This window comes from Zychaea mexicana, assembly GCF_025766255.1.
Source record: "Zychaea mexicana strain RSA 1403 chromosome Unknown BDB00scaffold_60, whole genome shotgun sequence".
In the NCBI taxonomy this organism is placed as follows: Eukaryota; Fungi; Mucoromycota; class Mucoromycetes; order Mucorales; family Lichtheimiaceae; genus Zychaea; species Zychaea mexicana.
Genome location: NW_026516723.1, coordinates 49,336 through 74,834, shown reverse-complemented (window position 1 = coordinate 74,834; position 25,499 = coordinate 49,336). Strand labels below are relative to the sequence as shown.

General features: G+C 42.9%; 8 protein-coding genes across 8 annotated transcripts; 2 read left to right on the top strand and 6 right to left on the bottom strand.

Annotated features, from left to right (window-relative positions):
• The first annotated feature begins 1,707 nt into the window (after positions 1-1,707).
• On the top strand, positions 1,708-3,677 carry BDB00DRAFT_833687 (uncharacterized protein). Its single transcript, XM_053124284.1, has 7 exons — positions 1,708-1,969; positions 2,089-2,434; positions 2,544-2,603; positions 2,721-2,793; positions 2,889-3,168; positions 3,270-3,314; positions 3,423-3,677. Exons 1-7 carry the CDS (start codon positions 1,828-1,830, stop codon positions 3,632-3,634), a joined length of 1,158 nt encoding a protein of 385 aa, XP_052977522.1. The 5' UTR covers positions 1,708-1,827; the 3' UTR covers positions 3,635-3,677.
• A 1,039-nt stretch (positions 3,678-4,716) lies between these two features.
• On the bottom strand, positions 4,717-11,228 carry BDB00DRAFT_833680 (uncharacterized protein). Its single transcript, XM_053124283.1, has 11 exons — positions 10,571-11,228; positions 9,977-10,490; positions 9,668-9,903; positions 9,536-9,589; positions 9,247-9,456; positions 8,824-9,141; positions 7,628-8,731; positions 6,355-7,550; positions 5,500-6,280; positions 5,289-5,432; positions 4,717-5,201 (listed from the first exon to the last, which is right to left on the bottom strand). The coding sequence occupies exons 1-11, from the start codon at positions 11,012-11,014 to the stop codon at positions 5,115-5,117; spliced, it is 5,088 nt and encodes a 1,695-aa protein (XP_052977521.1). The 5' UTR covers positions 11,015-11,228; the 3' UTR covers positions 4,717-5,114.
• Positions 11,229-11,324: 96 nt separating this feature from the next.
• Positions 11,325-13,563, bottom strand: BDB00DRAFT_767315 (sodium/hydrogen exchanger 3; the record flags this gene model as incomplete). Its single annotated transcript, XM_053119659.1, has 8 exons — positions 11,325-11,399; positions 11,439-11,844; positions 11,884-12,287; positions 12,393-12,595; positions 12,705-12,937; positions 12,998-13,204; positions 13,276-13,352; positions 13,432-13,563. The coding sequence occupies 8 exons, from the start codon at positions 13,561-13,563 to the stop codon at positions 11,325-11,327; spliced, it is 1,737 nt and encodes a 578-aa protein (XP_052977520.1).
• Positions 13,276-13,961, bottom strand: BDB00DRAFT_833676 (uncharacterized protein). Its single transcript, XM_053124282.1, has 2 exons — positions 13,432-13,961; positions 13,276-13,352 (listed from the first exon to the last, which is right to left on the bottom strand). Exon 1 carries the CDS (start codon positions 13,851-13,853, stop codon positions 13,560-13,562), a length of 294 nt encoding a protein of 97 aa, XP_052977519.1. The 5' UTR covers positions 13,854-13,961; the 3' UTR covers positions 13,276-13,352; positions 13,432-13,559.
• Positions 13,962-14,573: 612 nt separating this feature from the next.
• On the top strand, positions 14,574-15,494 carry BDB00DRAFT_507012 (uncharacterized protein). Its single transcript, XM_053117642.1, has one exon. The coding sequence runs from the start codon at positions 14,640-14,642 to the stop codon at positions 15,366-15,368; it is 729 nt and encodes a 242-aa protein (XP_052977518.1). The 5' UTR covers positions 14,574-14,639; the 3' UTR covers positions 15,369-15,494.
• A 517-nt stretch (positions 15,495-16,011) lies between these two features.
• On the bottom strand, positions 16,012-17,494 carry BDB00DRAFT_507026 (uncharacterized protein). Its single transcript, XM_053117643.1, has 2 exons — positions 16,984-17,494; positions 16,012-16,890 (listed from the first exon to the last, which is right to left on the bottom strand). The coding sequence occupies exons 1-2, from the start codon at positions 17,191-17,193 to the stop codon at positions 16,168-16,170; spliced, it is 933 nt and encodes a 310-aa protein (XP_052977517.1). The 5' UTR covers positions 17,194-17,494; the 3' UTR covers positions 16,012-16,167.
• BDB00DRAFT_833662 (cyclin domain-containing protein) lies at positions 17,230-18,237 on the bottom strand. Its single transcript, XM_053124281.1, has 2 exons — positions 18,050-18,237; positions 17,230-17,969 (listed from the first exon to the last, which is right to left on the bottom strand). The coding sequence occupies exons 1-2, from the start codon at positions 18,071-18,073 to the stop codon at positions 17,445-17,447; spliced, it is 549 nt and encodes a 182-aa protein (XP_052977516.1). The 5' UTR covers positions 18,074-18,237; the 3' UTR covers positions 17,230-17,444.
• A 3,007-nt stretch (positions 18,238-21,244) lies between these two features.
• Positions 21,245-23,988, bottom strand: BDB00DRAFT_930559 (mate-domain-containing protein; the record flags this gene model as incomplete). Its single annotated transcript, XM_053129008.1, has 9 exons — positions 21,245-21,771; positions 21,869-22,106; positions 22,197-22,272; positions 22,402-22,464; positions 22,611-22,856; positions 22,985-23,130; positions 23,211-23,331; positions 23,461-23,535; positions 23,619-23,988. 9 exons carry the CDS (start codon positions 23,986-23,988, stop codon positions 21,409-21,411), a joined length of 1,698 nt encoding a protein of 565 aa, XP_052977515.1. The 3' UTR covers positions 21,245-21,408.
• Positions 23,989-25,499: the final 1,511 nt, after the last annotated feature.

Here is a 25,499-nt window from a genome sequence, read left to right as displayed (position 1 = left end):
AGGATAAACATATCCTTTTTATCACATCAGAATAACACTTACTTTTGCTAGGAAACATATAGCCATTCTCGTAGAGTACAACATCTCTTTATACAGAGCATTTCATGATATTAACCCCTCAGGATTATCAAGCCTTTTATCAAGCCGCTTGTAACGCTCAAATTTAAGCGACCTAAATTTGAAGCTGGTCTCGCGATAACCTCATTAACCAAGACACAATTGAAAGCACTCGACACAGCCCAAAACCAATGCCTCCGCATAATATACGGAGCGAACCCTTACTCTTAGCTAAAGTAACACGACATATTGCCAACCTACCCAGCATGCAGGAACGCACCACTACTCTACAAGCGAAATTTTTATACAGGGCATACTTTTTGCACTGATGATGCTCTACTTACCACACTCTTGTTCACCATCACAAACAGCCATTGTACCAAACTATGCCGTACTTTCATCTGGCAAAATGTACCAGCATTACAAGAAAGCACCAGCGTTTACAGTCAAAATAAAATATCAATTTCATAGTATATACCTGAAACAAGGATAAGTACACAACTCTTACACGTACATATTCTCATTCTTTTAAAAGATGCCACCATCAAGCCGAGAACAAAGGGTTGTTTGCTTCAAAACGTGGTTTTCATAGCAAGTCGCCTTTCAATTTTTTTTTCTGATTTTCGGCCAAGTTGGATTTTCATTATAGTTGCTCTCTGGTTTTTTCTACGGCGTAATCCGAAAGATATAAATTGCCGTTAGTTGCCGTTTGTAGCCTTTCAAACACCTGGAACAACCTTCCACGACGCTAAAGGTCTCAAAAGGCCCAGAGGGCATTGTCATTTTGGATCATGTTTATTGACTTTTCCTAAAGCTACGCTACTTCCTAATCAAAAACATCTCTTTGATAAAGGTCATCATATCCTCTTGTGTATCCTATTAATTACCTGATATGCATTTAAAGATGAAAGTTACTTCTTGTTGCACATTTTACATTTGCCACAGACATGACGCCAAGCCTCAATTACTCTTAAGCATACGCACCGCAAGCAAGTGACCATATTTCTATAGGAGAGGTCTATAAGTCTTGCCACAATAAATCACATACTTTTCAACTGTGACATTTGCCACTATATTTACAACCATTTTGCGCGATTCCGAGGCAGGAAAATGTTCACAACAATGGCAAATGAATGATAGACTTAGCAGCAGCTTATAGAAGTTATGACAAACAGTGAGCTACAGTTCTAAACACAAATATGCTCCGAGAAGCTGTAGAATACACCATTTTTTACATCTATCTTAGACCAGACAACTGTTGCTATTATGCTACACACCACGCCTCAAACTGAACGCAGTCTAAATATTCGTGGATATTCAATGATGGCGTGTTCCACAGCGTTCTACCACAAGGCCAGAAAAAGAAGGAAGTACTGGGCCCCACAACAAAGTCACATGCTGGTTTAAATATTCGATAAATAAAGGTACTCCTCAAAGGCCATAGTTATTTTATCTTTTCACAATACAAAAAATGACAAATGCTAAATTTATTTGGGCACCCTTTATAAATAGAAGAAAGACAGCACTTGTCAGATAATTATTCCTTTAATTTAAAGCAAACGCTATATACACAATATGTGTGAGAGAGAAATATAAGGTTATCCTTCACACCAAATTGCGCCCCGTCTGTATCACGATGCTAAATGATAAAGCGCACTAACTTTGTAGGTCAGAACAACGAGTCAATATAATGGAAAGTATATACATATGCATATTCAGAAACCTTTTTCTTTGTTTGATTAAAATTATTAACACATTCACCGATTCCTGATGATTCGTGGCAGCAAATCATTATCAGCTAAAACAGCAACGGCAGCGCTTTATTCGCGGGCAGCGCTCGTACTATTATTGATCACAACAATACTATCGGCAGTTTCCCAGGCGATCAATGTCGATATTCGGAGCGATACTGGTATGTAAAATGGCATGATAGCATGCTTTTTACATAACGAGATCATTGTCTAATACTGTAATAATAATGATGAGCTCTCCTACATTTAAACTATCTATAACCACATACACACAAATTAGAGTGCGTATACTTGTCACGACGTATCTGGTGCTATGGAGGGCAAGGGGACTTCGATAGCTCCTCAGATAACATGGTTTCCGTCATTGCCGACAAGCCATTATTTTTCTCTCTAGATCCATCCCAAAACACAACACCTTATGATATGAAATTTACGTTTGTTGCCGAAAATGACGTTGGTCCCAATCTTTATCATACCTTGGTGGCTGTACCTACCCTCAATACTATTGTAATGGACGGAGGCATGGGACTTGGTGATGGCACAACAATTCCACAACACCGTACAACAATCTATAACACCGACTCCGGAACTTGGACTAAGAATACTTCTTCTCCTCATATGCGTGTGTAAGTAATATGGTTTGAAACAATACCGAGTTTTTTCCTCTTCCCATTCAATTGCATAAAAAAGAGAATTGAAACAAAATTGATTAATGCTTTTTGGTATATAAATCAGGTACGGCCACACCGCCACATTGGGACCAAATAATACTATATACTTTTGGGGTGGACGCAGGTAAGGAAGGCATACCGTTTATGTATAAGCATGCATAATATGTACGCCCCGTCAACTACTTTTCAGTGTATTTTGGGAACATGATGATGAATGCTTTTATACTCTTTATCGTTTTAGAGATCAAAATACTACGGGCGAAGAAGGTACACTAGTAGACATTCCATTCCGCATGCATTGGTTCAATGTCGCAGTAAGTGATATTAGTAATATAGCAGCGAAAGCAGTGTATGTGTACGATGTGTGCGTGCAATTGAGCCACGTTTGGTATGTGTGAAATAATCTTAGGAAAATGCTTGGTCCCTTGGAAGTCCTGTGCACACAATCACAGAGCGACGACAATATCATGAGGCAGTATTGGGAAAAGACGGATCATCCATCTATTATATTGGAGGAATAATGCCAATGAGCATATTAAACCAGTATGGCATGACAGATTATCATGATTATGCTGACGTACCAATGAACGTAATAACCATCTTTGATACCAAATCGGGCGCCTGGCGATCAGAAAATACTACCGGACCAGTGGTCCCGTCGACTAGAATGCGTCATACACTAACATTGAGTAAGTCTTATGATGTATTCGGATACTCGGAAGATGTGGAGATGTTTGGGGGAAAAATCGTAACATCAACTCATCCTTGTATTAATGCAATTGGATCATAGAACCGAGCACGGGAGAAATCATATTGATAGGTGGTATCGGTCCACGTAAGTATAAATTTCATTCCATCGTCTAAGCTATTTCTAGGATGGTGTGGAGCAGCACAAAGGGACTACCACTAACCTGTCTTTCGTACTCACACTCTTCCGTATTAGTTGGGTCCAGACCTCGAGAAGACTATTTCTATATATTGGACACAGACAAGTTAGAATGGAGTAATAGAACCATCACGATGGAAGATTCAAGTGGGATAACTAAAGGTGTCTGCGGCCACTCTGGTATGTCATTCTGTTTATTTTTGCACTATAATTTTCTGTCATTGCCGTGTCTTTTTGAAAAGAAGAGAGGCGGGAGGACCGTTGCATAGTTGTATGCAACAAGATGTCAATGACGACTTGTGTTAGTAATCGGTATACTCGAAAAAAAAAAGAATTTAAAATCTAATTCGCATTGTTTTTTGTGTTGGATTATATACTTGCAAAAGCTGTTCTCGTTGGTAGCCGTTTGTTTATCATGTTCGGTTGGGATGGATATTGGATGATCATTACAGCAGGATTTGCGGTTCTGGATGTGGAGAAATGGATATGGCTTTCTTATCTTGATGGAAACTCTCCTACTACACCTACGGACGACAGTATTCCTGGCGATGGGAATAACAGCTATCGTTATCCTGGAAAAAATTTGTACGGAGGTCAAATAGCTGGTATAGTAATTGGCGCAATTGCTGGTGTAAGTTTTTACGGCCGGGTACTAAAGTGTCTTCAGTATCAACGTGAGCTTCTCTGTCTGCTATAACAAGTATGTATATATCATATGTAGGCTGCTTTTATTGCTGCTGCCATCTTTCTTTTTGTTCGGAGAAGACGTCAAAATGCAGGGATAGAAAAAGTTAGTACAATGGATGATGAAACAGCACCATCGCTGTCTCGAGCAAGCACTTTATACACATCCCCGCCATCATATTCTGGTAAGAAAAGTAAATAAATTATGCACATGATTGTAATTTTCTGCTAACTACACTACGCTATAATTCATATGCTTGAACCTGATAGCTGCTACTTCACAGGCAGGAAATAGAGACGGACAAGCTCCGCTTTTGTGATTTTCTGATGAATGATCATCGTGCAGCAGAGCATTACTTTAAGCATATTATAGCAAAAAGCGAGATGAATATAGGCTTGATTTTCCTGCTTGTCTCTCCTTGTAGTAATGTAATTGTAATTTATATATAATAACTATCTTTTATTTGGTACTATTGATTGTAAATGTCTAATTTTTGAACCGATGAAGTAACTTATACTGCAAACTTAATTTCAATATCAAATCTATCCTTCGAGCACTATAATATATGGACATATGAAAGTGTGCTTCTCTATTTCAGCCATCGTTCTGGACCTCAAACATGTCCACCTGAGGACTTATATATGGAAATAATATGATGGGATGTAATTCATTTTTGATGGAAGTCTTGATTGTTCTCGTTATATTAGAACATCATGTCCAGTTACCAAAATATAGTTTCTTTCAAGACGCTGATAGCTCTTTCATATGCATAGATATTAGGTATGTGTGAGTTAGGAAGTAGTATATTAAGCTCTACCCGCAGCAAACATAAGTCAGTATCATACATTATAGGCTGTTCCTTAAAAGAGAAAAAATAAAGCAAGTCGACTATGTTATGTTGACGTAGTGTTTTCGGCTGATTGAAGGACAGCGTATATATGATAAACCCCCGCGAGGAACGAAATAGCCACAATGTACATCAGTATCTGTTGTTGGGATATCATTGTATAATGTATGTACAACTCATCATTCCAGTTTATTTCATTAGAGGACAGATTATTTCTTCAAGTGCAAGAAGGAGAACGAGGAGCAAATTTGTTGATGACAGCAGTAAGTTCAGCCAAGCGAAGAGGCTTGCTGATGTATTCATCCTTTCGAGGAAACATAGAAAAGTGATTAGCTTTTTCAATAATACTGGCGAGGTAACTCTAGTAGTTGCTCAAAAATCACAATGTTACCATATCATGCGCAAGGCATTTTTCGCGGTCGCCAATCATAGCATGTGCAGTGAGTGCAATGATGGGTACTCGAGAGTTGACTTTGAGTTCTTGCTCTTTCTTGCGTATCAATTCCGTCGCTTCAAATCCACCCATCACCGGCATCTGATTCAATTGACGAGCGTATGTTAGATCAATGCTTATCTACTAAGCTACTCTTCTTTTTATCTACCTGGATATCCATGAGAATGATATCAAAAGGTAGCTGTTCAAATATATTGACGGCTTCCTTTCCGTTCTGCGCAACTGTAATTTTGTGGCCGATTTTTTCAAGCATCTTGACCGCCAATTGCTGGTTTACAAAGTTATCCTCAACGAGTAAAACACGAAGGGCCTGTTTGGCTTCGATATTGGTACGCATCGACATCATGTTGTTGTCCAACGCAACGTGGACAGCCGTGGCAAAGCTGGCAAATTCGTTCATGTTGTTGAGATAGCTGGCAATACCCAATGTGATGCTTTCGTTCACGTCAAGACAGCGGAAATCGGGTTGGACAATCATGACCGGCGTATGGCGAATATGAGGGACATCACGTAGACGGCGAACCTGATTGATACTGCTGGCGATCATGGCATCAAAGTTGAGTGTTGTCACCGATACGTTCGTGTTGTCGTCATCCATGATGTTGAGCTGCTCGACATTTGCAAGAAGCTGTGCATAGGCTACATCGATATTGAGTCGTTTGCATTGCATGCCAACTTGTTCGCGGTACGCCTGACCAACGTCATAATTGTCGTCTGCTTCATCGTTGATGCATAAAAAGCGTTGGGTGAGCGGTACAGATGGTTTGGGTACCATCCAGCTGTTATTTGGGTCACCAAGGCTGACAGAGAATGCAAAGTAGAAATTGGATCCTTTGCCTGGTGCAGAATCCACCCAAAGCCGGCCGCCCATTAGCTCAATGAGACGCTTGCTTATCGATAAGCCAAGACCGGTGCCGCCATACTTTCTTCTAATTAAGCAACCAGTGAGTAAGTGATGTTCTCTTCGTGCTTCTTGTGGATAAAAAAACCTCGATCAACTTACGTAGTACTGCCATCGACTTGACAGAACGTTTCGAAAATCTCGTTTAGCTTGTCTTGTGAGATCCCAATCCCAGTATCGCTCACACAGAATTGAATCTCTCGTTGATCGTTGTATCTAGGATGTTCAACGAGTGTAGCAGATAGCTTGACCATTCCTTCGGATGTAAATTTGATGGCATTGCCGATAAGGTTGGTCATGATTTGCTTGAGCCGCAGTGGATCTCCCATCAGCCAATCCGGTATATTGCTCTCCATGTCATAGATGAGGTTCAGCTTGCTGCCTCCTTTGTAAGCCATAGTCTTGAACACACTGAGTGCTGTGTTCCGGAGTGAGAACGGTATCTGCTCAATGTTGAGCCGACCGGCTTCGATTTTAGAGATGTCGAGAATATCATCAATAATCGTCAGTAAGTTGAGGGCAAGTGATTTGACGATCAGCAGATTTTCGCGCTGAGGTCGAGTCAAGTCGGTTTCTAGTGTGAGCGTGGTCATGCCGACAATACCGTTCATAGGCGTTCGGATTTCGTGGCTCATGTTGGCCAAGAACTCGCTCTTGCTTTTATTCGCCAATTCCGCCGCTTCGCGCGCTTGGGCATTCTTCTGAATGGCGTCTCGTAAAGAAAAGACCATCTGATTGATTTTGGTTTTAAGCGAATCCAGCTCGCCAGACGCTTCGACCGTGATGACTTGACTGAAATCGTTGCGGGTAGCGGCCGATGTGATCTGGGCAAAGGCTCGTACTTGGGTTGTCAAGTTTGTAGCCATCACATTAACGTCAGAGATGATGTGCTGCCACACACCCGATACGTCTTCTACTTGAGCCTTGGCGCCTAGTTTGCCTTCGGTGCCGACTTCCTTGGCAACACGAGTGACTTCAACAGCAAACGTGCGTAGTTGGTCGACCATGGTGTTGATTGTGATTTTCAAATCAAGAATCTCGCCATACACGCACACCGTCACCTTTTTGGATAGCTCGCCGCATACAACTGCTTTACATACGTCAGCAATGTCTCGGACTTGGTCAGTAAGATTGCTGGCCATCAAGTTGACATTGTCAGTCAGATCTTTCCATGTGCCGTCAACGCCTTTAACAACAGCTTGCCCGCCGAGTTTGCCTTCGGTTCCGACCTCACGGGCAACACGAGTAACTTCGGCCGCAAATGTGCGCAGCTGATCCACCATTGAATTGACGGTGTTCTATTATTATAAAGATTTTAGGATGATGCATCTTTTAGTAACGAAACATCGAATAAAAAAAAACGAAAATAGATTACCTTGAGCTCGAGAATTTCACCATTTACATCGACATCAATTTTGCGTGATAAATCACCGCGTGCTACGGCTGTAGTTACAGCAGCGATCGATCGTACTTGGGTCGTAAGATTGCCGGCCATCATATTGACATTGTTTGTCAGGTCCTTCCATGTGCCGTCAACGCCCTGTACGACCGCCTGACCGCCAAGCTTGCCTTCTGTACCGACTTCAAGGGCAACACGGGATACTTCATTGGCGAATATCGATAGCTGCTGGACCATGGTGTTGATGGTAATTTTCAGATCGAGGATCTCACCCTTGACATCGACAGTGATCGTCTGGCTCAGGTCGCCCTTGGCAACGGCCTTGGACACCATAGCAATATCACGCACTTGAGCAGTAATGTTAGCAGCCATTGCGTTCACGCTATCCGTCAGGTCCTTCCATGTGCCTGCGATTCCTTGCACTACGGCTTGTCCGCCCAAGTTGCCTTCTGTGCCGACTTCTTTGGCCACACGGGTGACCTCGGTAGCAAACATACGCAGCTTTTCAACCATACGATTCACGGTTATTTTGAGATCGAGAATCTCACCATGAACAGGCACATCAATTTGCTTGCTCAAGTCGCCATTGGCTACAGCAGTTGTGACTTCAGCGATGGATCGTACTTGGGTCGTCAAATTGGCAGCCATGATATTGACCCGCTCGACAAGATCCTTCCATGTGCCCCTGGTGTTTTCGACCGTCGCCTGGCCGCCCAGTTTCCCATCAGTACCGACTTCTCGAGCGACGCGCGTGACTTCAGAAACAAAGGAGCGTAGTTGGTCGACCATGTCATTGATCGCCACCTTGAGGTCCAAGATCTCGCCGCTCACGTCGACTGTGATTTTTTTGCTAAAGTCGCCGTCGGCTATAGCTACAGTCACTGCAGCGATCGAACGGACCTGGGAAGTTAAGTTGGCCGCCATCACGTTGACCTTGTCTGTCAAGTCTTTCCAGATACCGTCAGCGTTTTTGACAACGGCCTGCCCGCCCAGTTTTCCTTGCGTGCCAACTTCGAGTGCCACGCGAGTCACTTCGGTAGCAAAAATACGGAGTTGATCAATCATAAAGTTGATTGTTTGCTAATTACAAGGGGAGAGAGAGAGAAAAAAAACATTGCTCGTTTAGCAATCAAATAACGGTGATAATTTAGTTGTTTCATTATTATTGCTACCTTGAGGTCATGTATTTCTCCATAGGATTCAACAGTAACCTTTTGTGTGAGATCGCCACGCGCCACTGCTTTGAAAACTTTGGATATATCCCGCATTTGTGCAGTCAGATTCATGCTCATGGTGTTGAGATTGAGGGTGAGATCACGCCATATTCCGTCGAGGTCATATGGCAAAATGGCTTGAGCATCGAGGCGACCTTCGGACCCTACTTGGAAAGTGACTCGACTGAGCTCGGCGGAAAACAGACGCAGCTGCTCGACCATCGTGTTGATTGTGCATTTGAGATCGAGAAGCTCCCCATGGACATCAACGGTGATCTTTTTTTTTATAAACAATCATTCAAAGTCATTGTTTGTTGATAGCAACAAAAAAGGTATCCAGCAGTTAGAAACAGGGGGGGGGTATGATTTAGGATAACTTACCGTGTGAGAAAGATCGCCGCGAGCAACAGCTTTACAGACAGTGGCAATGTCACGAACTTGTAGCGTTAAGTTGCTTGCCATCAGATTGACATTCTCGGTGAGTTCTTTCCAGGTGCCTTGCGCGCCCTCAACGACGGCCTGGCCTCCAAGATAGCCTTCGACGCCGACTTGTAAGGTAACTCGCTTGACCTCGGTGGCAAAAGCATTCAGCTAATGATGATTTTTGTAAGTTGGCGAATGAAATACGATATCAAAGCAATTTACAAGGCATAACAGCTTTGCTTAATACCTGATCCACCATGGAGTTGATCGTATCTTTGGCCTCAATAAGTTCTCCATTGGCCTGTAATTGTTTTGAATATATTGAGGCGATTAGAACCGTTGAATAGCGCTGCTATTTCAAGTGAGGTCGTGTTACTACCTGAACTGTAATCTTTGTTGTGAGATCGCCACGTGCAACTGCTCTGCAAACTTCAACAATGTTTTGCACGTCAGTGGCAAGTCTGTGAGTCATTGTGTTCAGTCCGGTGGCCAGTTCTTCCCATACGCCAACGTCGCCAATGTTCTTTGCAAGAGATTCGGCGCCAATGCGTCCTTGCGTGCTAAAGTGGTAAATGACACGTGATGTTTCCGACACATATCCGTCCAAACGGGTCACTAAATATGTAATTAACATAATCAGCATACACAAACAAAGAAACAAACATACACGCACTTTATAAAAATTTACCCATTTCGTCAGAAGCAAGTCGCAGCTGTATGAGACTTGGCGGTACTGGGATGTCATCGGTCAGCACCTCGAGCTGCATTCGCTGGGTCATGTCGCCAGCAGTGACAGCGCGTATTACTCTTGTAGCTTCGGTCAACTGCTGAGAATACAAACGGGAAACGTTGCTAATCTTATTGACAAGATGTTCCCACGCATCAACGTCGTTGATCTCGTCAGAATCTGCAATCGGTCGATCATGTTGCTGTTGCTGTTGCTGCTGCTGCTGCTGCGTGAAGCCCGACAGGAGAGCGGACATGGAGAGATGGACAGTTCGCATATGCTCAACCATGGATTTGAACTTTTGGACTGGTTCGGAGGCATGGCACGACGGGCACCAAGCGACACGTTGATTCAGGTCTGCGTGGCAAATGGCATCGCTGATGCGGCCAATTTCTTCCACACAGTGGGTGCACAGTGTTGTTGCATGCTCTTGACGAGGCACCAGATCTTTTGTGCTACTTGAAGGCGTGGTACACTAGAAAGAGAGCATGTCAAACCACAAGAAAAAATATTCAAACTCAACTTTTTGACACGCCCATCCACCAGTATTAATACCTTGCTAGCAAACATGCTGGACATGTCTTCCGAAATAGGCGGCGAGATAGCAGCAGCAGCAAAGGCAGATTCATGAAGCATACGCAGATGTTGGCCTTCATCAAGGATGGTTTGCTGCATGGGCGTCGTCGGCGTCGGCGTCGGATTCGCATACAAGGCCCTGGCAGGCAGCGCCGGTGTGAAATTGGCAGCGGTTACGACTCGGCTTTGTTGGAGCATGATTTGGGTGCGTGTCAGGTCTGAGCGACATTTTGATTGGTTTAGAGCTATTCTTTGCAACGAGTCAATGATACCGCACCATTCCGGATCATCCTCGCCACTAAAATCAGGTGTCGGAGAGTCGTTGTCGTTGTCGTTGTCGTCGTCATTGTTTCCGCAGCTCTGGAGTTCAATCTGCTGGATAAACGACAGCAGACAGTCGAGTTTTTCTTTTGTTGAGGGCATCGCAAGGCCTTCAGTATTTATTTTGATAGAAAGAAAAAAAGGAAAGCAAAAGAAAGGGAAAGAACGAAAGAAAGAAAGAGGGACAAGTAAAAAAGGAAATCGTTTGTGGTTTGGCCGAGATTGAGGGCATGCAAGAGGAGCCCAGACCCCCCCGCATTGTCTTCTTTCCTAAAAGGGCATGCTCTTCCAGTCTGTGGGGATCCCACCCACCCAGTACTGCCCCCCCCCACCTCCTTTCATCTCGGTTTCATTGCCCCTTTTAAATTGACGAGCACGCACTCTGTCCATGTAGCGCAAAGAAAACCTTTTATTATTGTTGTTGTTCCGGATCAGGTGGGCTCGACGCTGGTGATCGGCCAAACACACGCCCAGACCCAACGATAAGCTTCTTTGGGTGAGATCTATTGTTGGCGGTGTTGTTGACGTTGGCGTTACTTGTACTGCCGCTGCTGCTACCAGGGCCGCCACCGCTTCCGCTTCCGCTTCCGCCCACCGAATCCAACGTCAATGCATCCGCCTCATAGTCGTCACTGCCTGTTGATGCCTGTCCAAAGCTCATGCTACGTATCCCAGCCAGCATGCCTCGATTGGCACGATCCATCTTGCGCCGTTTCTCTCTCCAGTACTCTGCCAGCGTCTGGTTACGTGCTTGGATATGCTGTTTGGTAAACATTGGCTTCAGCCATTTCTCGTCAAACGAAATAAACCAATGTGGCTCTGCCGGATCCTGCATGGGATTCCCAAGGGGACCTGACAGGAGCCCGTCTATTGAAACATCTTGTGCATTGTTGTTATTGTCTGTGCGACCTCGAGTGGTCGACGACGAGGGCCTCCGCCGATAAGGATCGTCGTCAGCAATGTCCACCAACACGTCGTCGTGGTAGGCCGTCGTTGAGGAGGCTGAGAGGCGTCGTAGCTTGCGATAGCCGACTGGATCGATATCGTGATCTTCGTCCTCGCTGCCAGAGTCATCGGGCTCCGTCACACCCGTGCGGATCTCCAGCAATTGGAGCATGCGGTTTGTAGTGCCACCAAACAAAAGCACAGTGAGCACAACCACTGCAAGGATTGTCGTGCGCATGGCTGGTGCGCTGTCGCCCACCAAGCCGGATGACAATGCAAATGCAACAGCGCCCCGAAGTCCAGCCCAGAACAACATCAGCTGATGCGACCGTGGTAGCACTTTCTCGGACTTTCCTAAAGCGCGACAGACCGCATTGATCAACATGGATAAGGGTGCAACGGATACGTAGCGTGCAACGCAGATGATGATCTACGTAGTCTGGTTAGCATGCCTTTCTCCCACCCACCCACCGACACTCACCCCTTCAACTTCCACGCCTCCTTTAAAAGGAAAAAAAAACAACACATCATCTACCGTCGTGGCCAGTATAAACAAAGGTTTGTAGTCGAGCTCAGTCTGCGTAAACAGATTGACACCGAGGTAGATGAAGATAAAATTCTCTGACAGCTGAGAAAGCACTTGGAAGACGTATTTTGTTGCGCGTTTCGTTCGCAGGGACATGTTGTCGTAAGCATAGTGCTTGAGAGTGATACCCGTGAATAAAAGAGTTACAATGCCTAGGATCACCCGCATTCAGTCAATATGTTGCATTGTCCAACAACAACAATGATAATAATCAAAAAGCCCTCTCTCTCTCTCTCCTCTGATGAAAGTTGTTCCACTAACCAGACATTTGCGTGCTATTTGAAAACAGGTAACTGCTGTAAGCCATTAGTGCAATTAAGCAAGTTTCAATACTCGGGTAGCGGAACAGCTCCGAGTACTTTAACATCAATGCGACAGTGACACCGAAGAGCACCCCAATCAACGTGGATGCTGTGAATACGCCCAAAAACGTGCCAACGCCTTTGAAGATGTTGACTACATGAAGCTCTTGACCACGAAACTTGTGCAATGTCCTACGATCTACAATTAACACTCCCCTTTTCTTATTTGATTCGAAGATCCCACACACTCACTCGGAAAGCACAATGGCAACAGCATCGTTCATCAAGGACTCGCCAGAGATGATGGAAAAGAGTTGTGGATCTACGTGTAACTGAGAAAAGATGGCAAGGATGGTGACAGGATCGGTCGCTGAAAGAATTGCTCCGAAAATCATGCTGTCGATGAAGCTGATGTTGATGCCTTCCGGATGGAAATATGCGTACAAAAAAGTCAGCGCCCTGATGAAATAAAAGTTAGTACAATCATGCTGGTATTTCCCGTCTTATTCCCCCCCGCCCTGGTGCCTTACCCGGTGACAAGGGCGGCAATAAAGGTACCGACCATGGCAAATGTCAAGATTGTACCGAAATTGATAAAGAAATTACGCTGTGTACCTATCATGTTTAATATCCCTTACCAAAAAAAAAAAAAGCTGACCGATACGTAAAGAGAGAAGAAAGCTTACCCGTTTCAGCTCGTAGCCAGAGTTCAATATAATGGGTGGTAACAGCAGGTTAAAAAAATATCCCTGCTTGAACTGGACCATGCGTTGAACAATAGTTCCTGGCGTCAACTTGATCCCCAAACCAACAATCATTCCTTTGTTAAAATTTTGTTTAGTAAAGCATCAAGTCGTGAATTGACTTGAAGACAAATTATCTCAAAGCATTTTGTTTTGTTTGAAGAAACATTACCAGCCATGATGGAGATGACTGTTTCGTGTATCGCTCGTATTTTGCGTAGTTGGAGATAATAGCTTGTCCATAAAGCACCAATAAGCAACGATGTTAAAATCAAAAGAGCCCATGAGGAATAGCTTTCCTCTTCCATGGGTTGGTCCTTCAATGGATCATCTTCTGGTAGAGTTCCATTGTTAATGTCGTCCATGCTAACGTTTTCATGGAATTGTTAATAAAGTGAAAGAGAAAGCCAAGCTTTTTTTTGTTTGCCTTTTATCCAGGCACTTTGAAAACCGCTCTTAATCCAAAACGAAGAATCCCCGCGTTTGTTTAATTTTTTTTTATGCAGCAAAAGTGAACAAGCTGAAGGCATGAATTCATTTTGAAAGCGGCCAAAAAAAAAAATAATGTAACTTGATACTTGCTCGCCGTCTAATGCACAGTGCGATTTGCCTTTATACTCCTTCACCAACATCAATAGTAGAGGTAAATAGTAGCTTTTGGTTGCCATGACAATAATTATCATAAGCTTTTTGTTTTCATGGCAACTTATTTGGTTGACATGGTACACATCAACACTTTATGTTCTGTTGATACACAAGGTATCATTGTGTATCTTTGGCAACAGATGCATACGACGTATGTACTATCCGTCAATTAGCTCCTATAGTCAAAAATTTTTCCAAGTTTCCTATCAACGACTCTTGTTGATAACAATAGAAGAGGCCGTTACACCAACTTGAAAAGAAAGAAGGCATGGCTTAAACACAATTTATTCGCATATCATACAACGCGCACACATTGCATGTTTCAGAATCACTCTTTTTCCATAGGCTTATCTGTCTGTACGCGATACTAATCAATCCTAAAAAGCAAGTATAGGGCTCTCACTATATGCATACAACGACATTTCGCTACTTGTCACCTAGTTTGCCCATTTTGAATCATGAAGAAGGGAGAAGGGTCTGTTTGCACGTTTAGTAGATAGAGCGACATGAGTATCATCATTTGGGTGCATGCTGATATAGACCAAAGGAAAACGATGACGGTCAATGATGAAAATGCAAATTTTTTTATTCGGCGGTCCGGAGATTTAGAGTATCTTCCCTTTTGGCTAAAAAGGGCGTTAGGTCCTTCGGGCAATTTATCATTGGCCGGTGGTACCTTTTCAAAAACTTTTCTGGATTGTGTATATGCGAGTCTTGGTTGGATGATGCGGATTACAGCGCTGCTCTCTCTTTTTCTCTCTCGCACTTTTTTTCTTTTCTTTCTTTTCTCAAATTACACAATAACAATGGTGTATCCAGGGGGGCAGCCACCGAGTATTCAGTCGTTTTCATCATACCCACCGCAACAATCACTACAGTACATGGACAACGTCATGTCTAGATTCGGCCACCATATGTCAGCGGACGAACGAACCTCTTTTTCACAATCCATGGTGCCGGTGCTGCAGAGCAGTGCGCCCGCCGGATCTCGCGACCCACAACGCATGGGTGCAACGACAGCTGGCTTGTCAATGCCTTCTAACAACAATGCCGCTACTACTACTACTACCACAAGCAACAATACATTCACGAACGCCACTACTACCACTACCAGTACCTCCGCACATACCATGGTTGCAACAACAATAACAAATCTTGGCACCAACAAAGAACAGCAACAACGACAACAAACGGCGCATATGGAGCTCGACTCTGACGTACAACAACATCAATAAACTCTCCTCTCTTATCGAATGTTTTTTATTTTACATTTTGTGTTTATAAAAATATAACAATAAGAGAGAGGAATAGAAAACGAAAGGAAAAAAGTGACACAACCACCCTCTTCAATTCGGGTTTACCCTTATACGAGCGATGCGTGTGAGAGACCCCCTCTCTCTCCGACCCACAGCATTCAAGCAAAGGGTAATTGCGGGAATATCGATTAGATCAGCCCCAAAAAGAGAAAAAATATCCATCGCTTCAAATGTGGAACGAGTATCGCATTCCTTATCGATGTAGAAACGTGCGACGCCACACTAAATTACATGGTTCAATGATAATCGAACTTGTTTCGTCGTATCCACGCAGCAATACCATAATCACCATCAACCTTTTCAACAATAACTTAACTCCGCCTCCTCGCTTCTACATTTTTTTCTGCAACGCGTTTACAGGCTTCTGCTACATACCACTACAGCTATATATGTTCTTTACGGGCTAACACATGGATCGACATAGTGAGTGTGGTACTACCATATAAACAACGGCTAAACTTTATCCGTAATCACTTATAATTTCTGGACCCAGTAGATATGCAATATATGCATTGACAAAACACTACACTGAGCCGATGCTTGGGAGTCATACATGCATATTGAGGAACATAAGATGACTCATAGAGAGGTTTCCTTTTGACCCGGCACTAAAAATGGCGTAGTCGCTGTGTCAGAGCATACATGTTACGAAACGTTGTACCAAGGTACCTCAAAATACAACATGTAATTTCCCACCCAATGTAAGAGAAAACTTTGATCAACGATTTTTCTTTTTACGTAAAAACATGACCAAGACATTATGTAACAGAAGCTTTACAGGGACGAGATAATGACTATAATGCATCACCATTTGGAGAAGTACATAACTTGCTACCATGGCTTCATGTGCCAACCTACTATGTACTGGCTGATGTCGTTGTTGTTCTTGCTGGTTGTTGCTACTGTTATTGGTACCATTATCGGAGGAAGGTGAAGAAAGCATATTGTCTCGTTGGGGGTAATGGTACAGGACACATATATAAACGGTATGTGCTTCGTGGACAGTCAAGTGGATAAGCGTGTCGTAAGAAGGCTCTTGTTCTTGCTGCTGCAACGAAGAACATGTCGTCGTTGTTGAGTAGGATAATATAGAGGGATTAATGCAACATGGGATATCTGGTATTGAAATCGCCATTCCAGTTTTGGAAGCTTCGCAAAGCCCTGCGCAAAGTCGTTGTACGTGATCGGGATGCACAAATCGCATAATGGCATGTCCACTCCAATGCGTAAACGGATGGTTTTGGCTGTGGCAGTGGACGAGGTCAGTCATTCCGTACGGTGTAAGTCGTAATACGACCCGGATAGCGCGTCGGTGTTCTTCTTCTTCTTCTTCTGCACCAGTAGGCACGGTATGCTGTTTCTTGTGGTGGTGGTCCTTGACAACATTATGGCAATTGTCACCACTGCTCTCAGGCAAAGGCGCCGCCGATGATACCAATGTCTTTACCATGTTGATAGATTATACAATATAAACCGTAGAGAAGCAAGAAATGAAAAAATAAAGTGAAAATGCTCTTTTCGTAGTTTTACATACCGGCCTCCTTCTTTGATAGAAACAACAGCAGCAACCCTCCTTAAAGAGCAGTGATACGGGTCTCCTTGTTCCGAAAGTGGCGTAATTGTATGCTGAGGAGCTACGAGAAAGATAGAGGGGAAGATCTTGCCCTCTCTTGTGTAACAATGGCCAGCTATTTTCATGGTTAAACTCTAGAATAACACTCTTTCGGAAATTATAGTTTATCATAAACAAATTGTATAACTAAAAAAATCAAATATATACCAGAAAGAGGGGGAAAGAGCTGCACGAAAGAAAATCAAAAACATATGTACAATAGATTTACAGATTGAATAGGTGTAGTGTGCATGTGGGGAAATCAATGGAAGAAGAACAAAATATACAATTGGAAAGAATTAGCGAGGCTATGTACACTGAAGAGAGAGAGAGAGAGAGAGAGAGAGAGAGAGAGAGAGACGGAAAAGGGTCACTCCCCTTCACTATTGCTGCTGTTGCTGCTGCTGCTCCATAACATGTTCGATGAGATCCATTTCGAGCAAACGTCCATGCAAGGCGAGATAATCTTTGATGGCCTCCACGTTGACAAACAGATCATATTTGATCAGACCAAGAAAGCTGCGCTCCATCAGGTTCACATCTTTGCTGGAGTAAACGTGATCGGTCATCTCGGCTATGGCCTGACTCGTCAGGGCCGATCCGGCTTCAGACATGAATTTCGATGCTGTTAGGATTGCCGCAAGAAATAATCGGTAAGGTGTGTCGAGATCACCACGCGCATGGCGAGGAAGACTTGTCTTGAGTCGTTGGAGGTAGATCAGCGACACGAGGCATATGCTGGGCGGTAATTGTGATCGTTTAAAGAGGTTCGCAATAAATTCGTCCAGTGGGGGTAAAGTGGCGACGGTGGGTCGTTGTTTTGCTTTCTTGGAGCAAGGCAGTACGGACGTGGCAGTGGTTGTGGTAAAAGCTAAAAGAGAGGGAACATTTGTTATTTCAACTTTGCTCTTTTTTTTTCGTTCTGGTCATTTTGTTGGGTTGGTTTCTGATCTTTACACAGGAGAGCCTCTGGACTTCGCGAACACACTGTTGCTGTGGTAGGACTTTCCATGGTGAATTGATGTGAGAGAGGGGTGTATGGAGAGCAGGATGATTATGCTTATGAGGAAGGGAGGAAGAATGGAGATGACAATGCAAGGGATATGGGAGGGAAGAAGACTTTTTTCTTTTTGACGGAGGGGTGGGTGGTGGTGGAACGGAAGCTCAGGGTAGTAAACGAAAAAAAAGGCGGGGAAAAAAAAAAGAAAAGCCAAGTTTTTATATATTGTATGCGGAGGGAACGGGGGTCCTGTCAATGATATTCAGCAATCCACCAATCAGATTCACCCCGCTTATCGTCAAAGCCGGAGAGGACAACAGAAGAGTGAGCGCAACGATCATCCGTCGTTTGGTTTCATGATATGCCATAACAAGGCAGACGCACTCATGTCCCACCTGCCCCCCCCCCACTCCCAGTTGGTTAGCAACTTTCGGGAGGTCCGGTCGCTCTCTTGCTGATAACAGATTTTTTGTTGCTATAGCAACTGATTCAAAACCATCATCGCAGGTATTAGTAGGCCCTAGCAACATCCATTGAGTCCCGCCCTTGTTGCAAAAAAAATTCCTTTTCTGGAAAAATATCGTAAAAAAAAGACCATTCAAAAAGAGATCCCTTTTGCACCGCAAATCCGACTGCTATGTCATGCGGTTTAGTGTTGTTTCTGGATGAGGGAACCCGTTTTTTTTCGTATATGCTTACTGGAATATTACACAGCACACGATGATAGCTTGAGTTACAGTGGAGATTACATGCACATCAATGAGCAATTCGTCACTTAAAGCTTATTATTAATATCACTGATCGAACCTTGTTTGTTGTTTTTGTTTTGCTTGGCTTGGCTTCCATAACCTCCGCACCGACGATTACTATTTTCGGGAACGAACCAACCACAGTTCGGAATTTGGGAACTCTATCTTGGGTCCTTTTAGCTCGAGTGCCACGGAACAAAAGAGGTTGCTTTCAATAGTAGGCTACAAGATGCAAGTACTGTGGCAAAAAACATAAAGGAAAACCTTACCAAGGTAGTATTACAATCAATGGAATATGTGTACATGGCATATATGGAAATGATATCTCTTATTGTGGGAGAGACAGAGAGAGAGAGAGCGATCTCCTTGACGTTGAAAACCTCCAAACTCTAACATATGGTTTCATTTCAAATACGGGCGAGCACACTTGGGAAAATCTTGTGATTTACTACGGCTTTCACTTTCCAACGTTTCAAAACTGAATGTGTATTAAGAAAGAGGAGGGTGATGACTAGTATTTTTGCTTTCTATGAGTTGTACGGTTTTCTCTCATGAAGTGCTGTTTGATTGATTGATGACAAGCCTAACTACAGTTGTTATTATGTTAAGCGAACAGTATACAGTGGACGTTCATCTCCAGGTTTCCTATTCGCCCACCGCTGTTACTTTTGAGATGAGTCGGTTTAACAATGGTGGCGTTATATTTCTTTCCTCACTTTTATTGCAAAAGATTGCAAAAGAAGAGATTAGGTGAACAAGAACTTTGCTATGTTGTCAGTGCACGCACATGAATCGCTTTTAACTTGAATATATAACAGGTCGGGTCTTGGATCTACCTACAAGAATGCATGTTTTGCCGTGTTTCAATATACCCAGTAGCTGTATTAGAAACCACCATCAACGAGATCAATATGATAACAGACTGTACTTTCAAAAGTATCTGGTGTGTTTCTTTCTTCTTCATTATTCTTTTTCGCATGATTTAAAACAATCCGGCGCCTTGTTCTCATTTGGCACGCACGCACACGGTTACGTAAAAGGAAGCAGCCACCTGGTACTGCTTTATCAAGAAAATTGCACAACAAAGCAAGATACATACATCTACTGCAAAAACCATACTGTTGCTATGTAGACTTTTCAGTTAGCTCCCTAGTAAGCACAGTACTGATGTAACAACGAAAGAACAAGCTTGTCCGAATCCAATTCTGCTATCATCCGTCAGAAAGCATCTGCGACCTTTCTGTTTGAAAAGCGGATTTTTGAACCCGTGGGAAAAATAAGTGCATTAGTGTGGCACCACACATTGGTACATACTTCTTTTTATATGTCACTGAATGGCTTTGGCACGTTGTTTAGGTTATGCTGCAGTAATACAGATACGATCTCACTTGAGAGTGATATCACTTACCGCGTGGGAAAATATATTACCAAAGCACGTCAGCGAGCATTTTGTTATTTCCCATTCAATGAGCCTGTTTGGACATAAACCGGTTTACTCTACGTGACGAATAGATATTGGCAACAAGCATCGATTTAATGTCACTTTTTTTCTCACGGGTTATTGATCTCATTTGACACCATCGGCATTGCCGAAGGCATTAATGATCTAAAATTAGGATCTTGAGCAACAATGAAGCCTACCTTTCTTTTGAGTTAGCCTGTTCTTCTGGACCAATATACAAGCTTTTGCAGGAGACCGAGCATGCACAAAACGTTCACAGTCGTGGTGAATATTCAAAGAGACGCCTACATACGTTTTGGGCAGTAATAAATACATTCCTCTATTCTATTTTCTCAGTATTGTACATGCATATATGGTCATCCATGCGGAGTACATAGACTCGACTCATCAGCAATGGTCGCGCATTGTTTAGGAAAGGCTAATACCAGAGACTGACTACTACTACTAGTAGACTAGTAGTCGCGATTATTAATGGGGAGGGGGGGGTTGAAATTGTCAAATGTGCTTTTATTTGCATTATACACGATAGTATAAATTATTCTACAAATTGGAAGTTATTCAATTCATACAGGAAACGAATGTTGGCTATTTGGAAGCATATGTGCCCACTTTGTTATATCTAACTATCAAGGTTTACAGAAGAGTGAAGGTGCTTGAAAGAGAAAGTCGTTATAACCAACAGAGAAACGTCAATTGGCGAGGAGGTATTATATGTTTCTAATTGGGACGGATCGCGGGAGATGACAATTCATACTGTAGTTGTGTTATAGTTCCTCATCACTGGCTTCCGGGTTACTCGTGGACCCAGCGCATCTACATAAATTATTTTAGTATGTACCGCATATGTAGAACAGGCTAGAGTGCAAGAGTAATAGCATTTAATTTTACTTTTACAGATTGATACTTTCTTTGCAAAGGATTTGTATAGAAGAAAATAAGGGTTTAATGACGACAAGGTCAAACCGTGACAGGCTATACTGTACTATATATGTATGTAGGATAGCTTTACGAAAACCGTAAAAGTAGAGGGTGTACACATTGAGTATAAAAGAAGCATTTTTCCACCAATCAGCATTGTCGTGGTATAGCATGATATTATGTATTCTATGTACCAACAGCTGTCGGTCCACTTGCAATTAATGTGAGAATGAAGAAGACGGTTTCCTTTTTTTTGTTGTTGTCGCTGTTGTATTGTTGACGGTAGTAGTAGTCGATGGTAAGGTAGGTAATATCTCCTGTGTACCGATTCGACGACTGCTTTGACGACACTCTGCTTCCCAATCAATGACGAAGAACAAAATGGCGCCTTCACCAACGCACTTAATGAATCCGGCCATGACAACACCTGACCAGACACCGATTAAGCCCCAACCGTAACTGTATGTCATCCATAGACCAAAGGGCAAGCCAACAGCGTAATAGGAAGACAAATTAAAGGCGGCGACAATCGGCTGTTTGCCTAACGCATTCAATGTAGCCGAAAAAACAGCGCTTAGACCCTAGTAGCAAAAGAAAATACGGCGAGCCAGCGAGATGAGTTTGCCACATATATTTAAAATGAAATGAGATAGTAGATCTCATTTTCCTACTACATACCGTGAATATATGTGATAGTACCGCTACAGGCATTAGCTCTTCGGCTGCTCGAACCACGCCTTGATCCATCGAAAAATGCGTGGCGATCTGATGCTTAAAAAAGTACATCAAAGATGCATTGAACAAGATGGCAATGCAGCCCATCATCACTGATATTGTAAAACACATCTGGATCTTTGCAGGTCTGTTTGCTCCAGCATGATGGCCGATTCGGACAGCGACAGCGCTGGATAGTGCTCTAACAACATCATAACAGCGGTTATTACCCATAGAGCATATATAGTAAGTACGGTGTTAATCAAGAGCCTTCCTGAAAATGTAACCTTACGAGGGAATCATTATGAGTAACGCATTGACTGAAAGAATGATGGACTGCCCCGCTAAACTTGTTTTTCCCAGGGCACCTATTATGTACAGTAATTGGTATGTTCAATTTTGGAGTCATTAGGGGGGGGGCGAGTGGTAGGGGATAGTTTTACATGGTGTAAGCTATTAGATTGACTGTAAAGGAGTAGTACTAGCAGTGATATTACCTGTCAAAAGGGCACAGACCTCAAAAGCCCATTCTGTAGCTACACTGAGCATGCCGGGAATACCTAAGGATATGGATCGTAAGTTTATGATATCAACATGATGATGTGACAAGGGTGGAAGATGATGCTGAACAACAGACATCATACTGTAACTCAGTAGTGATCTGAGGGGCACACGGAAAAATATCACATCGCAGGAAAAAACATACCGAGCTTCAGAAACGGTTCCCAGTGATGAAATGCTTGTACGCGCCAGCCTGGCCAATAGGTGCTCCAGAAATCGGTACCAAACGACAAAAACAACGTATAAATGGCCAAAATTGCGCCATGAAAAAATGCAAAGTGAAATGCGGCGCCAAGGTATCCAAGATCAAGCACTCGAAGAAAAATATAGTTTGAAAGACAATTGAATGGGAAGATGGCCAGAATCATCAGCATGGTGACGCGCATGTGACCTAATACAAATCATTAAAGTTAAATTTTGTTGCCACCCTGGTGATGATGGCAAGGGGTCCCTGTCTCTTTTTCTTATCATCATCATCATCAAGTCTCTGCATCTTAAAAGAGATTACTATAAACTGACCAAGGCTTTGTAAAAATTTGCGAATGGCTGTCGATACAAATATAGGATACACAAGGGGCATACATACATAGATGTAGGACTGTGTAAGGTGTGCCAGATGCTGTTCCTGTCCCATGACGTTGATAAGGATCGACTCTGTGTATATCCTAGACGAATCCGTATGTTATTACCCGAAGGCCACCATATCACTACTGCTATATAGTGTTCCTTCTGGTCTTAAAATTACCATAGTAAGCATATTGGTAATGCTAGGAAGCCCATAATAAGGATACCACGCTGAAGAATGATGCCCAACGTTTTTTGGTCACTCGCACCTGTGAATGCCTGAGCGACCAGGGTATCAATGGCTATATTGGACGGGTCATGTTATGTGTCATCACTGAGTTTAGCTTTATATGATTTCTTACATATTATGCACCATCCACACTACCACTGGCTATATCAATGTTGTCAAAAAGAAGATTTATGATAAATACCGGTCAAGAGTCCATTGCCGAAGGCCAACCCTGCAACTGTCGACCAAAGATTACCAAGGCTTACTACAGCCATCACTATAAATTAAATGGGAAAAAGGGGAAAAACAATTATAATCATGATGATGCTGCCGCTGAAGCTGATGCTCGCATATATAAACCCGAATCATAGTAACCTTCCGATCCTAGGCGCCCGAGAAACCAAACGTCCACCAAACCCATTCCCTTGCCGATGACAAACGTAACAAGCAAAGGCCAAGTGTAGTTTAGAATGGCTTTAGTCTCATCTTTGACGTCTTGCAACAACCAGCAGTTTTCATCTCTCTTAACGAACTGAGTCAAATCGACAGCACTATCGCTCCAAGAAGTGGTAGCAGCTCCACAGCTTCCTTTGAGCAAAGGTTTGCCGTCATATTTCTTTTGGCTCGATAACAAGGTGGTACGTTCGTTGTCATCATTGCCACTGCGATTTCGCGTAAAAATGCTGCGTCCCTGCCGCCAAAATTCGAAAAGTCGCGCTTGAATTTGCATATCAGGAAAGTTGAAAAGAAAAAGTAAGGGAGAAAAAGCAATGAAAACAAACTACATACACAACGTACACATACACACACGAATTGTTCGGTATTTATACCCTTCTGCTTTCCGTCACAATCAAGTAGAACAAAATCTAATAACGGTACTATCTCCTTTCCAAGAAAGAAAAAAAACTTGAAACGCAATTTACGTAAACAATGCATTTCATATTTTTTACCATGTATTAGCTGTTTCTGTATAGCAGGGAGTCGATTCTCTCGTGTCCTTTTTACATATGCAGTCTGGAGATGTTAAATCCACAACAAGAAAAGGGTGCAAAATGCTCGACGATAAAACATTTTAAAAAAAGGAAACAGAAACCAATGATCATCCTACCCTTCCACTTTGAAAAGCGCGCCTCATCGGGGTGCACAAATACTATGTTTTCTATACGTAACACACTGTCATTGCAGGCGGACAGAGCGGATAACAGTAATGCTCTGCGGATAGCTAAGGTTAATTAAGAGTATCGATACTTGAAACGTTGATTCAGCGACTCTCTATTGCCTCCGTTCTATTTTCTCTGTCTAGATCTTGCTATATCATATTTTGTATTTTTTGACCACCGCGTCATCCATCTAAGGCGATGACAATGATGTTGCATCACCATATATCACCGCCATGATGAAGGAAGAAGGGGAAAAGGCAACTTTATTTTGTAAGAAAAGGCGGGGAGGGACGGATTCACAAACAGCTCCGTAACCCAGGCATTCAAGGTATTTGTACCACCACTATCAACAATAGAAATACAAACAATCTTCGTGTATGTACTCACTTCTATTCGTGTATACTGTACAAACAAAGAGCCATCCAACTACAGGATACTTCGGCAGTTTGACCTTGTTGTGACGGCGCGTCAATCATGAACTATGTTGGTGTCACTAAATCCTTAATAAATGCTAATATCATACTAGCTGACAACAATATGTAAAAGATCGTTATACAAGTAGTATGAAGCAGAATGAAGAATACAAAAGGACACATGGAAATAATGAAAACCTGACCATGCTGTAGTTCTCACGCCATGACTAATACATACATCTCTGGGTTGTACGCAGTATGATATCGTTTCTGCATGTGATCGTTTGCTATGCGAATACGGAACATGGTATACTACTTACAGTAAGTGTATGTAGATCTCAAGAAGTGCACAACAAGAGACACTATCATTGGGATATAGGTTTAAATTTATGTCTATTATGGGAATGGACCGGCGCCTATGGGCATGTGGCGCCTATGGGCATGTGGTCACTTCCCAGAGATACAGTTGTGGAGGAGAGATACTAGTATATGAGAATGTGATTGCAATAGGGGAAAAAATGCTAGCGTAGAATAGTGCTATAAATGTGGATGGCTAAGAATATAAAAAGTGTATATGCAGGATATCATAAAGTGTAGTTGAAAGGAAAAAGAGTTATACGTATATATAAGTGTGCATGCAGACATCGAGAATAGCAGCGAGGGTGAGC

What these genes read in the sequence shown, in the direction of transcription:
- BDB00DRAFT_507026 (XM_053117643.1), bottom strand. Translation starts at nt 17,193, where the DNA reads ATGATAAACTATAATTTCCGAAAGAGTGTTATTCTAGAGTTTAACCAT. An exon ending in TCTATCAAAGAAGGAGGCCG is followed by an intron (nt 16,891 to 16,983) that starts GTATGTAAAACT and finishes AACATGGTAAAG; the next exon opens with ACATTGGTATCATCGGCGGC.
- BDB00DRAFT_833680 (XM_053124283.1), bottom strand. Translation starts at nt 11,014, where the DNA reads ATGCCCTCAACAAAAGAAAAACTCGACTGTCTGCTGTCGTTTATCCAG. An exon ending in ACTTGCTTCTGACGAAATGG is followed by an intron (nt 9,904 to 9,976) that starts GTAAATTTTTAT and finishes TTACATATTTAG; the next exon opens with TGACCCGTTTGGACGGATAT. An exon ending in GAGAAATACATGACCTCAAG is followed by an intron (nt 8,732 to 8,823) that starts GTAGCAATAATA and finishes CCTTGTAATTAG; the next exon opens with CAAACAATCAACTTTATGAT.
- BDB00DRAFT_833687 (XM_053124284.1), top strand. Translation starts at nt 1,828, where the DNA reads ATGATTCGTGGCAGCAAATCATTATCAGCTAAAACAGCAACGGCAGCG. An exon ending in TCTTCTCCTCATATGCGTGT is followed by an intron (nt 2,435 to 2,543) that starts GTAAGTAATATG and finishes TATATAAATCAG; the next exon opens with GTACGGCCACACCGCCACAT. An exon ending in TACTTTTGGGGTGGACGCAG is followed by an intron (nt 2,604 to 2,720) that starts GTAAGGAAGGCA and finishes TTATCGTTTTAG; the next exon opens with AGATCAAAATACTACGGGCG.
- BDB00DRAFT_833676 (XM_053124282.1), bottom strand. Translation starts at nt 13,853, where the DNA reads ATGGACGACATTAACAATGGAACTCTACCAGAAGATGATCCATTGAAG.
- BDB00DRAFT_507012 (XM_053117642.1), top strand. Translation starts at nt 14,640, where the DNA reads ATGAGTATCATCATTTGGGTGCATGCTGATATAGACCAAAGGAAAACG.
- BDB00DRAFT_833662 (XM_053124281.1), bottom strand. Translation starts at nt 18,073, where the DNA reads ATGGAAAGTCCTACCACAGCAACA. An exon ending in AAAGTCCTACCACAGCAACA is followed by an intron (nt 17,970 to 18,049) that starts GTGTGTTCGCGA and finishes CGAAAAAAAAAG; the next exon opens with AGCAAAGTTGAAATAACAAA.